At 42.1% G+C, this 15,364-nt stretch overlaps 1 protein-coding gene across 1 annotated transcript in view; it reads left to right on the top strand.

The window, feature by feature from the left end:
- The window catches only part of gabrb3 (gamma-aminobutyric acid type A receptor subunit beta3), a 312,930-nt gene that overhangs the window by 271,523 nt on the left and 26,043 nt on the right, over nucleotides 1–15,364 (top strand). Inside the window, exon 8 of the mRNA XM_043692280.1 lies at nucleotides 2,970–3,214. Coding sequence (XP_043548215.1) covers nucleotides 2,970–3,214 — 245 coding nt within the window. The remainder of the gene's footprint in view (nucleotides 1–2,969; nucleotides 3,215–15,364) is intronic.

Here is a 15,364-nt window from a genome sequence, read left to right as displayed (position 1 = left end):
AGTGCACCTCCAATTTTGGTGTCAGCTGCAAACTTACTAACTGTACCTCTTCAGCAATTTCTATTTTTGTCTGTGTTTTTAGCATGATTTTTAAATATATGAGGCCGTGCATTTCTCTAAAGCCTAACTGTTTTAGTTTGAAGTGCAGTGAAATTTTATTACAAACCTAATGATTAAATTCTAGAGTCAACATAATTCCTGTAGTTTACTATTTTATGGACGCCACTGGCTAGGCCAGCATTTATCACCCATCCCTAACTGACCAGAAAGCAGCCACATTTCTGTGGCTATGGAGTTACATATACACAACACCAGGTAAGGATGTTCAGATTTCCTTTCCTAAAGGACAGTTGTGAATCAAATCGGTTTTCCCTAATAAATGACAGTGGTTTTCTGGTCATCATTAGACTCATAATTCCAGATTTTTAATTGAATCCAATTTCTACCATTGGCTGTAGCCAATTTGAATCCAATTTGGGGCTGATTTAAATCCAAGCCCCCAGATCATTACTGGAGTGTTCTGGATTAATAGTTCTACAAACAATACCTCTAGGACAATGCTTTCCCTATGAGTCATTATTGACCCATCAGCTATATGTCACTGAAAAACCATAGCCAACTCTATCCACTTCATAATTTTATGTCGATAATGAAGATGGGAACACAATATGCAATGGGTGGATTTTCTCCATTTTAGCTTCCCACTCCTTTACAGCTGGTAGGATGGGACACTGTTTTCTGATATAGGGGAAAATTACTACAAGCATTATGAGTTTGTAAATGTTTCAGGCACTCATAAATTTGTTTTGATTGAGGTATTGACCTGTTTAAAGTCAATGGATTGATAACACCTTTTTGAAATAAGGCATAGAGAAGCTGGTATATAACAAATAAATAAAACTTGTAAATAAAAAATGAAAACCTCGACATCAAAATGGCAGACAAGAGGGTGCACCCATTACAAAACGGTAGTATGCCCACCTTTCTGCATCAAAATTAGCTGCAAACAGTACCCATGCCTGAAATATACACTGGGGGGAAGCGATGGCTGAGTGCTATTATTGCTGGACTGTTAACACGAAGACCAAGATAATGTTCTGGGGACCTGGGTCTGAATCTTACCATGGTAGGTACTGGAATCTAAATTCAATAAATATTTGGAATTAAGAGTCCAATGGTGACCATGAATCCATTGTTGATTGTCAGAAAAACCATATGGTTCTCTAACGTCCTTTAGGGAAGGAAATCTGCCATCCTTACCTGGTCTGGCCTACATGTGACTGCAGGCCCACAGCAATGTGGTTGACTCTTAACTGATCTCTAGGCAATTAGGGTTGGGCAATAAATATTGTCTGGCCAGCAATGGTCACATCTTATGAATGAATAGGTGCTATCCTTATCCGAGAATTTGCGTTTCTGGGCCTAAGTGTTCATATGGTGGAACATCTGTCACCATTTATTTATATTATAAATTATCTACAAAAAATGTCTGTATTGAACTGTAGAGGAACATAGGGATCTTGGGATTCACATCCATAGGTCCCTCAAAGTTGCCACCCAAGTTTATAGGGTGGTTATGAAGGCGTATGGTGTGTTGAGTTTCATTAGCAGGGGGATTGAGTTTAAGAGCTATGAGGTTAACCTGCAGCTCCATAAAGCCCTGTTAGACCACATTTGGAATATTGTGTTCAGTTCTGGTTGCCTCATTATGGGAAGGTTGTGGAAGCTTTAGAAAGGGTGCAGAGGAGATTTATCAGGATGCTGCCTGAACTGGAGGGCATGTCTTATGAAGAAAGGTTGAGGGAACCAGTGCTTTTTTCAATAGAGTGAAGAAGGATGTGAGGTGACTTGACAGAGGTGTACAAGATGTTGATAGACATAGAGTGGATAGCCAGACTTTTTCCCTGGGTGGAAATAACTATCACAAAGGGGCATAATTTTAAGTTGATTGGAGGAAAGTTTAAGGGAGATGTCAGAGATAGGTTCTTTACACAAAGTGGTGGGTGTGTGGAATGCACTGCCAGTAGCAGTAGTAGAGTCAGATACATTAGGAGCATTTAAGCAACTATTGGAGAGGCACATAGAAGATAGTACAATGAAAGGTATATAGGTAAGTTTGAGCTAAGAGTAGGATAAAAGGTTTTCACAACATAAAGGGTTGAAAGGCCTGTACTATGTGCTATACTGTTCTATGTTCTATGCTCTATGAACAATGCAGGATGAATTGAAGCACTGTTTGTCAAATATTTGCAATGTTTGTCACCTCTGGGCTTCACCAGAAGCCTCTCTTACTGCTGTGTTGAATCATAAAAATCTCCACTTTTACTTGAGGGTTAATCAATATTTAAGGAACAAGCTGAAAGTTATGGTTTTACTGATTAGGTTGCTTCTCTTTCCAGGCATCGCTCAATCCCAATAGAGAGACACTCCAAGGAGAAATGTCCTGGGAAAAAAATAGCACTTGCCACCATTATATCTCACAGTGTAAATGCCTCACCTTTTTGATTGTTTGATATCCTCAGTCAACAATGAATTTGCTGACCAGATAAAGCAATGAAAGAGGCATTATCACTGACTTCAGACTGAGAGGCCTGTAGAGTTGTCAAAAAAAAGTCAGAGTTTCTGCCTCTGGTTGCTTTCTGATAACTGTGACTAAGAAGTGCAAGTATGAACAGAAATCAAATTTGTCAATGACATGCTCTTCAAAATCTATGGGCAGTCACTACTCATGTTTAAGCTGGAGTAGTGTATGGAGTAATTGGTGGACCAGTGCCCAACCACATTCTTCTCCTGTGTCAAAGGGGAGAAAACGTGGAAGACTTTTTTTTTTGTATAATAGTTGAATTACATCTTGTATCTAAACCTTTACTTAGTTTTGTTAGATCTGTTACAAAGAGGTTTATTGTATGTAAGTTCTCACCACAACACCGATATCGAGGTTATTTCATCCTCTTTGTAATTCTTTCTAGGAATCACCACTGTGCTGACCATGACAACTATCAACACCCATTTGAGAGAGACCCTTCCAAAGATCCCCTACGTCAAAGCCATCGATTTGTACTTGATGGGCTGTTTTGTGTTTGTCTTCTTGGCCTTACTCGAATATGCTTTTGTCAACTACATCTTCTTTGGGAGAGGTCCACAGATGCAGAAGAAATTGGCAGAGAAAGCAACTAAAGGCAACAATGGTCGACACAAGTATGAGGGCAATAGGGTAAGAGAAAATATCTTTCTGTCACATGGAAAGTGCTGCATTTATTCTTTCATTTACCTTTCTCACTGAGTCGCACCCTGTGCATCTGAAGCCAAAAGGACCAACCTCCCTTTCATTGGCCATTGTAAACAGGCCTGCAATGAGGTGGACGGTTGGACACAGTGAATATATGGGTGACTGATCAGCTGCCGTGACAGCAGGTTGAGATCAGTTCTCTATAAAATGTGGGTATGTTCCTGGGGCAAAGGGATATCTCAGAGAAATGAAAGTGGTCCAGACTTCCAGAAGTACAAGTTGTTGCTGAAATAATCAAGATCTTTACAAAGGAACTGTATAAATATCAAGTTCAGATTGTTGTCTGTAGATAAAATATGCACAGATAATTTACAAAATCAGTTGGTGTGATGAATGTCTTTTAGCCTGTTTGATCTTTGCAGCCTGTACTACTCTCTTTCCTGAGTGCCCAGTCTTTGTGTACCAAGCTCCATGTAAAGGGATATTTCTTGACATTTGATCTAAATTTAGCTGTCACAGCCCTACATCCTTGTCCTTGTTATTTACTGTCTGAAAGCAGTATTCCAGGCCAGCAACATCTCCACTATTGGATATCAGATATACCATAATAGCATTTCTGAATGACTCTGTCTCTGTTCAAAGCTGAAGTACCCTAACTTATCAATACATTTCTTAAACTCTACCATACAACATTGAGAATCAGCCCAGTTGCTCTATTTGTGTGCCTAAAGGCTCTAAATGCTTCTTTTATGTGAGAGTGAGCAGAACTCTGCACAGCACTCACTGCAGGGATGTGTAAACCTTGTAATGTGACATCAGCAGATTTGAAACCTTTTAAATTTATGTAATATTGCCTGTATTGTGTGTAATGTATTGTTCAGACTCAAAATAAGGTTAGAGATAAAACGCTGCAGCTGCTGGAATCCAGGGTAGACAGGCAGGAGGCTGGAAGAACACAGCAAGGCAGGCAGCAAAACCCAAATCGTTGACTTCTCCACCTTCTGATGCTGCCTGGCTTGCTGTGTTCTTCCAGCCTCCTGTCAGACTCAAACTAAGGGCAAGCAAATTTCAGACTGTACTGAGGAGGAACTTCTTCACCCAAAGAGTTGTGAGTCCCTGCCCAATGAAGCAGTTGAGGCTACCTCATTGAATGTTTTTAAGGCAAAGATAGTAGATTTTTGAACAGTAAAGGAATTAGGGGTTATGGTGAGTGGTGGGAAAGTGGAGCTGAGTCCATTAAAAGATCAGCCATGATCTTGTTGAATGGTGGAGCAGGCTCGATGGGCCAGGTTGCTCTTATTCCTTATGTTCTTCGTAGAGGCTGCCTGAGAGATTAAGTGCAAGAATCCATCCTTTGGTAGGTTGAGCATACTCTGGGGAAAAAGCAATGCCTTCTGGGTCAAATACTATTTCCCCTCACTGTAGTTCTTTTGTTTTAATTAAAAAATGTACACTGTTCCAAATGGTAGATTGGCAAGGTAACCAGGTGGGAACCTAATGCAAATACAGACGATGCATAGTGGAATTAGGCTGAGCAAGCAATAGGGAGCACAACTTTCTAATCATCAAGCTGCTTTAGACAGGATTAAACTCTGTCAATGCTGTCAAACGCATGAACAATTGATTAATGCCCCTCAATTCTCAACCTTCAGGGTGGACCTGAGTCCAATCACCTTCATCTGTTTCATCAATGACCTCCCCTCCATCACAACACCATCAGATGTTTGCTAATAACTGCACAATATTCAGCACCATTCATGACTCCTCAGATACTGAAGTAGTCAATTCAGGCAAATAAGTAAATGATATTCACACATACAAATAGCAGGCAATGACCATTTCCAATAAGGGAGAATCTAACCATCTTTCCTGATATTTAGTGGTGTTACTATCACTGAATCACTACTATCAACATTCTGGGGGTCACCATTTACTAGAAACCAAGTTTAGCCTGCCATATAAATGCTGTGGCTATGAGAACAGGTCAGCAGTTCGAATTTTCATGGTGAGTAACTTACCTCCTGTCTTCCCAGCACTTCTCCGCAATTGTCAAGGCACAAGTCAGAACTGTGATTGAATGTTCTCAACTTGCCTGGATAAATGTAACTCTAACAACAGTCAAAGCTTGACACCATACTGCACAAAGCACGCCACCTGACTGGCACTTCATCAATCACCTCCAACATGCACTTCATACGCTACCAATGCACAATGGCAGCAGTGTCTACGATCGACGTGATAAACTGCACCCATTCACCAAAACCCCTCCAGAAATATGTTCCAAGCATGTAACCTCTACCACCTAGAAGGATAAGGGCAGCAGATGCTTGGTAACATCTGGTATAGCACAGTTGTTTCAACAAGCCAATGAAGAAGGGTTTGAATGATTGACACTCATATTTTTACTTAACAAGACTTTAAAGCTGTGAACAAATCACTTTTTCCTTGGCATGTTTCTTATTTCTACGTAGCAATGGTGTACAATCACACAACTGTCCAGAACTTACCATGTGTGAACAAATGGATCACATGCAAGAAACAGTTCCTTTTAAGATGTGTAGAAGTGGAGCCAATATGGCAACCTTGAAAGGATGAGGGGTCACTGGTAACAATGTAAAATGTGATAGTGTTTTGTCTGTCATTTGTTTTAACTTGGAATATTGTTGTGACATTGGTTTCAGACCAGACAGGCCTGTATCTTTAAGACAGACATATGACATCATGACTTGTGATGTTCCAGTCTAATGATGCCTGCTTTACTCAATAACTCAATCAAGTTCGTGAAATCATGTCTCATGAACTTAACTGAGTTTTTTGAAGAAGTAACAAAGAGGATTCATGACAGCAGAGCGATTGATGTGATCTATTTGGACTTCATTAAGGCATGCTACAAGATTCCTCATGGTCGACTGGTTAGCAAGGTTACATCTCATGGAATACAGGGAGAACTATCCATTTGAATACAGAATTGACTTAATGGTAGAAGACAGAGGGTGGTGGTGGAGGGTTGTTTTTCAGACTAGAGGCCTGTTATCAGTGGTGTGTCGCACAGGTCGGTGTTGAGTCCACTGCTTTCCATCATTTATGTAAATGATTTGGATGTAAGCATCAGAGGGATGGTTAGCAAGTTTGCGGATGACTCCAAAATTGGAGCAGTAGTGGACAGCGAAGAGGGTTGCCTCAGAGTACAATGGGATCTTGATCAGATGGGCCAATGGGCTGAGGAGTGGCAGATGGAGTTTAATTTAGATAAATGTGAGGTGCTGCATTTCGGAAAGGTACCTTAAAAATTTAATGGTAAAGTACTGGGGAGTGTTGCTGAACAAAGAGACCCTGGAGTGCAGGTTCATAGTTCCTTGAAAATGGAGTTGCAGGTAGATAGGATAGTAAAGAAGGCATTTGGTATGCTTTCCTTTATTGGTCAGAACATTGAGTATAGGAATTGGAGGTCATGTTGTGGCCGTACAAGACATCGATTAGACCACTTTTGGAATTTTGTGCGCCATTCTGGTCTCCCTCCTATTGGAAGGATGTTGTGAAATTTGAAAGGGTTCAGTAAAGATTTACAAGGATGTTGCCAGGGTTGGAGGATTTGAGCTGCAGGAAAAGGATGAATAGGCTGGGGCTGTTTTCCCTGGAGCATCAGAGGCTGAGGGGTGACCTTACAGAGGTTTATAAAATCATGAGGGACATGAATTGGGTAAGTAGACAAGTTCTTTTCCCTGGGCTGGGGGAGACCAGAACTAGAGGACATAGGTTTAGAGTGAGAGGGGAAAAATTTAAAAGGGATGTAAGGAGCAACTTTTTCACGCAGAGGGTGGTGTGTGTATGAAATAAGTTGCCAGAGGAAGTGGTGGAGGCTGGTACAATTACAACATTTAAAAGGCATCTGAATGGGTACATGAATAGGAAGGGATTAGAGGGATATGGGCCAAGTGCTGACAAATGGGACTAGATTAACTTAGGATACCTTGAGTTGGACTTGAAGGGTCTTTTTCCATGCTGTAAATCTCAATGAATCCATGACTTCACTTTCATTCTCTCTCCCAATGTCATGAAGTCAGTGTAGTATCTACAGTCAGTCAGCTATGTGCAACACAGAGTAATATCTGTAAACACAGAACCATGCTATGTATCAGTATGTGATATTGGAGACACGTAAAGAGTGTTGTTAATAAACCTAATGCCATTGGCTCTTTGTGTTATGTTCCACAAACTAACATATATACAACCACAAAGCTCATCATGGTGGCAGTAAGTGGACACTGAAAGCTAGTCTTTACAAATAATTAGTGACAGTAAGTGGCCTCTAAAGGCTGAACGGTTGCTCGTAATGTGGCAGTTGTGAAAAGTATTTTTCTTAACAGTCATGATTCCCCATCACCTTCCCAAACTCACAGCTGAATTTGCAACTACATCCAAAACTAAAGGCTACAAATCTGTGCTGAAGCACAATGAATACTGTCCCCCACGCTAATAATAACAAACAAGAAGCTGCTGCTAATCTGACTTTAAAAAGGGCAGTGAAAAAGTGCTAAAAGTACAGATTCAACCTAAGAACATGCTCTTAGAACAAAAATCGGAATAAAAAATATGGAAAAATGTATTCTGCACCTAAAAGGACTTGCCAGTATCCTGAGATTGATTGAGTTCACCAACATTTAAAATGTTGAGTTCACTTTTTACAAAGTTGCATGAAAATATCAGCAAAGGCCTGTGTAATGTCATCACTGCCGGTTTCATCCAGGCAATGCCACCCACAGGTGGAAACTTCCAACTTTTCAAGAAGCAGCAGATATTGAAGCTGCAATAATAAACCAGGGAACAGAGAAGCTAGCAAAAAGACACAAAAACACTATATTACAATTCACATTCTTACACTGGCATGGTAGTGCATCAAGTGACAAAAGAAAGGTGGAAGCTAAACATCTAACCATGGACTGGCAATCCATTGATATTCTATCAGAATGTCAGTTATATAAATAAATAAATAATCTTCACTTTCTTTCTTAGCCATATACTTATCTCAAATGACAGACTGTCAAACTTTTTTCCCACTTTGGACACTGAATGGTTAAGAAGAATAAAATCCTGCAGTTTTTCTGACCTGCAAGGATGCTGACATTCTTTTTCAGATCTTAGAATATCAACGTAAGGCCAGAGTCAGTTTCCGGATGCCCAGGCTTGAACTCATGTCAAATGAAAAAAAAAAGATAGAAGAATCAACAGTTTGGAGGCAGATGTTGATGCAATGACAGAGTGTGGTTTCACTAAAACTAATTTCACCAAAAGGCCAGTGGAACTGGCCATTGCCTCTACACCCATCAGATCGTTCTGAAAGGCACTTATAGAGAAGGTTAAAGAATATTCCATTGTCGCACTGCAAGGAAAAGGACATTGCTTTGAAGAAATCCATTTGTCCACAAACACCCAAAATGCAATGCAATGTTCCATCACAGCTTGTGAAAAAGAGACAAGCACAGTGCTAAAGCATCTTTTCAAGTTATATCTGTAACACACAAGCTTGTCAATGAAGTCCAAGAGGTAACTAAAACTTTGCAGTTTAGATTAGATTCCCTACAGTGTGGAAATAGATCACTTGACCCAAGTCCACACGGATCCTTTCCTCGTAACCCACCCAGACCCATTTCCCTCTTACAGATGCACCTAACGCTATGAGCAATTTAGCGTGGTCAGTTGACCTGACCTGCACATCTTTGGATTGTGGGACGAACCCAGAACACTCAGAGGAAACCCACGCAGACACAGGGAGAATGTGCAAACTCCACACAGACAGTCGCTCGAGACTAGAATTGAACGCAGGTCCCTGGCACTGTGAGGCAACAGTGCTAACCACTGAGCCACCATGCCACCCCAGTTGCAAACACCAGCCAGACAGTATGTGCAGTCAGCTTAATAGGGCATATGGATGCTATCAGAAAAAATGAAGAATAAACTTCCATCCAAAAGAAGTGGAGGACACGTGCTATGAGCCAAAATGGACAGCCGTGCCAGAATAATTATCGTTGCATTGATAAGCAAACTGCTGACAATGGAGCTAACATCACATGCATTGGCATTATCTCTCTCAAATGCCATGACTTCTCCTCAGGGTGGACACCTGAAATCTTGTATATTGTTAAGACATATAAACCTTCTGATATCCTTTTACCAGCATGCATGAATCTACGCTTTATGATCTGGAAGGTGACAAATCTGTTAGTTGCAACACCAAAGATCCCAGAGTGCAACATCAATTCCAGTTTGGTCACAGTCAAGCAAAACAGTAAACCAATTTAGATGATGACCATCTGTAACAACTTAAAAAGATCACATCAAAAGGTGGTGAGAGGGGTGGCCCAAATGTATCCAAAAGGTCACTGAAACAGTATGTTCATTCAGGTCATTCAGAGATGAACAAGGAGTCTTCAAGAATATAATTTTAAAGGGCAAACATCTCCTAATTCTGTAAGGTCGGTGCCACGCTGTGCTAAACCATATATGGATGCAGGAAATAAAACGAGATTGCTTGAGAGTTTGTATATAGAAGAACCTCGATTATCCAAAGGACACGGGTGGGGAATATTCTGTTTGGTTAATTGAATTCTGGATAATCGAATGCCAGATAACATAGTTTAGCCAAGCATCAGAACCTTGCGATCTTGCTGGATAATCTGATATTCGGATAATCGAATGCTGGATAATCAAGGTTCCTCTGTATAGGGACTAGATTAATCGGGCTGTTAATCAACTCATCAAGTCATGTGAAACTTGTCAATTCTATTAAACTTGATAATTAAGAGAACATCACACAAGAGTCCTTCTGAGCTGGACAGATATTATCTATTTCCAAGGGCACAATTGTATTCGGGTGATGGGCTATTTCACAAAATTCCCTTTTGTATGACAAATCAGACACTGGTTTTGACCAGAACCTCAACTGGACTCACCATATAAATACAGTGGCTACAAGAGCAGGTCAGACGCTGGGAATACTGTAGCAAATGAGTCACAACCTGACTCACCAAAGCCTGTCTGCATGTACGAGGCACAGGTCAGGAGTGTGATGGAATGCTCCCCATTTATCTGAATGATGCAGCTCCAATAACACTCAAGAAGCTTGACACCATCCAGGACAAAGCAGCCCACGTAATTGGACCACATCCACAAGCATCCATTCCTTCCACCAGCAATGCTTAGTTGCAGCAGTGCTTCCAGATCAATGACCAGTTCCATCTGAAACAGCAGCTATACATTGGAACACAACCACCTTCAAGTTCCTCTTTAAGTCACCCAACTTTGTTCCTTCATTGGAATTACCCTCCCTAAGAGCAATGTGTGTCTACTTACATCACATGGACTGACGCAGTTCAAGAAGGGCAGCTCACCACCATTTTCTCAAGGGCAACTTGGACTGGGCAGTAAATGCTTGCCAGCTAGTGATGCCCACATCTCAAAAGTGAGTAAATTAAAAAGCTAGCATAATAGTTGTTGTTACATCAACCACCATTAACCCATGTGTTTGAATGAAAATATCAACTCCTTACACCTGGTTCAGATTGGCATAGATATCTGCATTCACCAGGAGCAGCACCAGGTGAAGGTGAGGTCAGTCATCTCAGCTCCAGGACATTTCTGTAGAAGTTTCTCAGGATAGTGTCCTCAGTCCAATAAACTGCATCTGCTTCAATAATGACCTTTCCTCTATCACAACGTCAGAAGTGGGATGTTCGCCGATGATTGCATAATGGTGAGAACCATTCCCGACTGCTCAGATACTGAAGCCCTCCATGTTCACGGAACATGGATTGTGCAGACCTTTTATCCTCCTCTAAGATCTGACTACCCTACATACCCTTAATTGTAGTATCTTCCATGTGCCTATCCAAGAGTCGCTTAAATGTCCATAATCTATCTGACTCTATTACCACTGCTGGCAGTGCATTCGACACACCCACCACTCTCTGTGTAAAGAACCTAACTCTGACATCTCCCCTCAATCTTACTCCAATCACCTTAAAATTATGCCCGTCATGATAGACATTTTCATTTAGGGAAAAGGTCTTTGGCTATCAACTATCTATGCCTCTCATCATCTTGTACACCTCGATCAAGTCACCTTTCATCCTTCTTCACTCCAATGAGAAAAAAACCCCAGTTCCCTCAACCTTTCTTCATAAGACATGCCCTCCAGTCCAGGCAGCATCCTGGTAAATCTTCTCTACACCCTCTCTAAAGCTTACACATCCTTCCTATAATGGGACAACCAGAACTGAACACAGTATTCCAAGTGTCGTCTAACCAGGGCTCTATATAGCTGAAGCATAATCTTGCGGCTCTGAAACTTAATCCCCCTGCTAATGAAAGCCAACACATCATACACCTTCTTGACATCAACTTGGGTGGGAAACTTTGAGGGATCTATGGACATGGACCCCAAGATCCTCTGTTCCTCCACACTGCCAAAAATCCTACCTTTAACCCTGTATTCAAATTCAAACTTCCAAAGTGAATCACTTCACACTTTTCCAGGTTGAACTCGATCTGCCACTCCAGTTCTGCATCCTGTCAATGTCTTGTTGCAACTTACAACAGCCCTTCACACTATCCACATCTCCACCAACCTTTGTGTCATCGGCCAACTTATTAACACACTCTTCCACTTCCTCATCCACGTCATTTATAAAAATCACCAAGAGCAGAGGTCCCAGAATTGATCCCTACGGAACACCAGTGGTCATTGAGTTCCAAGTTGAATACTTTCCATCTATCACCACCCTCTGTCTTCTATGAACCAGCCAATTCTGTATCCAGACAACCAGATTTCCCTGTATTCCATGCCTCCTTACTTTCTGAATAAGTCTACCTTGGGGAACCATATCAAACATTGAAGAGTGTGGTGCTGGAAAAGCACAGCTGGTCAGGCAGCATCCGAGGAGCAGGAGAATCAATATTTCAGGCGTAAGCCCTTCATCATATCAAATGCCTTGGTAAAGTCCATATACATCACATCCACTGTCCTACATAGAACGGTATAAGCCCTTTGACCCTCGATGTTGTGCAGACCTTTTATCCTCCTCTAAGATCTGACTACCCTTCATACCCTTCATTATAGTATCTTCCATGTGCCTATCCAAGAGTCGCTTAAATGTCCATAATATATCTGACTCTATTACCACTGCTGGCATTTGACACACCCACCACCCAAAACAGTGTGTTTTGTCACATTCTCAAAGAATTCAGTAAGGCTTGTGAGGCATGACCTATCATCACAAAGCCATGCTGACTATCTCCGATCAAACTATGGTTTTCTAAGTAATCATGAATAAGTAATCATGAATCCTGTCTCTCAGAATCCACTCCAATACTTTGCCCACCACAGACGTAAGACTGACCGGTCTGTAATTCCCGATTATCCCTATTCCCTTTCTTGAACAAAGGAATAACATTTGCTACACTCCAATCATCTGGCAGTACTCCAGTGGAGGACGCAAAGATCATCACCAAAGGTGCAGCAATCTCTTCCCTCATTTCCTGTAGTAACCAAGTGTATATCCCATCTGGCCCAGGGGATTTATTTATCCTTGGGTTTTTCAAAACTTCTAACACAAACTCCTTCCGAACATCAACCTGTTCGAGCATATCAGTATGTTTCATGCTGTCCTCAGAAATATCAAGGTCCCTCTTAGTTGTGAATACTGAAGCAAAGTAGTCATTAAGGACCTCCCCGACATCCTCTGACTCCAGGCGCAGGTTCTCTCCACCATCCCTGATTTGTTCTACCTTCACTCTGGCCATCCTCTTGTTCCTCACATAAGTGTAGAATGCCTTAGGGTTTTCCTTAATCCTAACTGCTAAAGCTTTTTCATGTCCCCATCTAGCTCTCCTAAGTCCTGTCTTCAGTTCTTTCCTGGCTACCTTGTAACCCTCTGAAGGTCTGTCTGATCCTTGTCTCTTCAACCTGAAATAAGCTTCCTTCTTCCTCTTGACAAGATGTTCCACATCTCTTGTCACCCATGGTTCTTTCAACCTACCATCCCTTCGTTGCCTCAGTGGGACAAACCTGTCCAGCACTATCAGCAAGGGCTTCCTAAACCACCTCCACATTTCTGTCATGCATTTCTCTGAGAATATCTGTTCCCAATTTAGGCTCCCCAGCTCCTGCCTAAAGCATTGCACTTCTCCCTCCCTCAAATGCAACAAGATCTGGGCAATATCCAGGCTTGTGCTGACAAGTGGCAAGTAACATCTATGCCACAGAAATGCCAGGCTATGACCCTTTCCAATATGAAACAACCTATCCATCGCTTCTCAACATTCAATGGTATTATCGTTGTTGAATCCCCCACTATCAACATCCTGAGGGATACCTTTGACCAGAAACTCAACTGGGCTTACCACTTAAATACAGTGGTTACCAGAACAGGTCAGAGATTTGGAATACTGCAGTGAGTAACTCACCTCCTGACACCCCAAAATCTGTCCATCGTCTACATGGTACAAGTCAGGAGTGTGATGGAATACCTGCCACTTGTCTGGATAGGTGCAGCTCCAACAATGCTCAAGAAGCTTGACACCATCCAGGACAAAACAGCCCGCTAGATTGCCATTACATCACAAGCCTCCACTCCTTCCACCACTGATGCTCAGTAGCAGCAATGTGTACTGTCTACACGATGCATTGAAGAAATTCACCAAAGATCTTCAGACAGGACCTTCTAAACCACTCACCATCTTGACTTGGAAATATATCATTATTCCTTGACTGTCATTGGGTCAAAATTGTAATGGCATTGTGGGTCAACCTACAGCAGGTGGACAGCAGTGGTTCAAGAAGGCAGCTCATCACCACCTTCTCAAGGGCAACTAGGGATGGATCAATAAATGCTGCCCATCAGCGATGCTCAGGTCCCACAATGAATAAAAAAAATTAAAGATGCATTTCTATTTTCTTTCATATCCAGATGTGCTCCAACACACAAATGAACTTTTCTCCCCCTTCACTAAATCACCTGTGGTATTTTTACCTCTATTAACCAACACTAGGATAGGTAGAGTGGTAGAGTCATAGAGTCATAGAGATGTACAGCATGGAAACAGACCCTTCAGTCCAACCCGTCCATGCCGACCAGATATCCCAACCCAATCTAGTCCCACCTGCCAGCATCTGGCCCATATCACTCCAAACCCTTCCTATTCATATACCCATCCAAATGCCTCTTAAATGTTGTTCTTTTTAACTGAAGAAGCAAGGGATAAATTCATCAACGATTTTGATAAGAAGGTGAGGTGAATCTCAAATGAATGTTTTGTAGGATTTTTCGACTTTAGCAGAATTTTAATCTAATATCTAGACATTTTAAGTTCAAAGTCGAGAATGTGGTTCTGTAAAAGCACAGCAGGTCAGGCAGCATCCAGAGAACCGGAGAATCGACATTTCGGGCATAGGCCTTTCATCAGGAATGAGGTTGTGGGCTGGGGGCTGAGAGATAAATGCGAGGGGGGTGGGGTTGGGGGGAAGGTAGCTGAGAATGCGATAAGTAGATGAAGGTGGGAGAGAAGGTGATAGATTCGAGAGGAGGGTGGAGTGGATAGATGGGAAAGGTGATGGACAAATCAGGAGGGCAGTGGAGGCTTGGGATTGGGGTAATGTCAGGGGCAGGGAAATGAGAGAACTGTTGAAAATCCACATTGATCCCATGTGGTTGCAGGGTCCCAAGGCGGAATATGAGGCATTTTCCTCTAGAGTTTGGTTGTTACAGTATGGCGATGGAGGAGGCCGTGTGCCCCACCACTCCCCTCACCTCCGTCCAAGGCTCCAAAGGATCCTTCCACATCCGACAAAAATTTACCTGTACCTCCACCAATGTCGTCTACTGTATCCATTGCGCCCGATGTGGTCTCCTCTACATTGGGGAGACAGGGCGCCAACTTGCAGATCGTTTCGGAGGACATCTCTGGGACACCCACACCAACTAACTCCTATGCCCCATGGCTGAACACTTCAACTCCTCTGTCCAGTGTGTCAAAGACATGTCATCCTCCATCACCAAATCCTTATCACCAATGCCTGGAGGAAAAACACCTCATATTCCGCCTTGGGGCCCTGCAACCACACGGGATCAATGTGGATTT

The sequence above is a fragment of the Chiloscyllium plagiosum genome, chromosome 6, assembly GCF_004010195.1.
Source record: "Chiloscyllium plagiosum isolate BGI_BamShark_2017 chromosome 6, ASM401019v2, whole genome shotgun sequence".
Taxonomy (NCBI): domain Eukaryota; kingdom Metazoa; phylum Chordata; class Chondrichthyes; order Orectolobiformes; family Hemiscylliidae; genus Chiloscyllium; species Chiloscyllium plagiosum.
The sequence above is the reverse complement of the archived record's forward strand: the minus strand, read 5'-3'. Positions and strand labels throughout refer to the sequence as shown.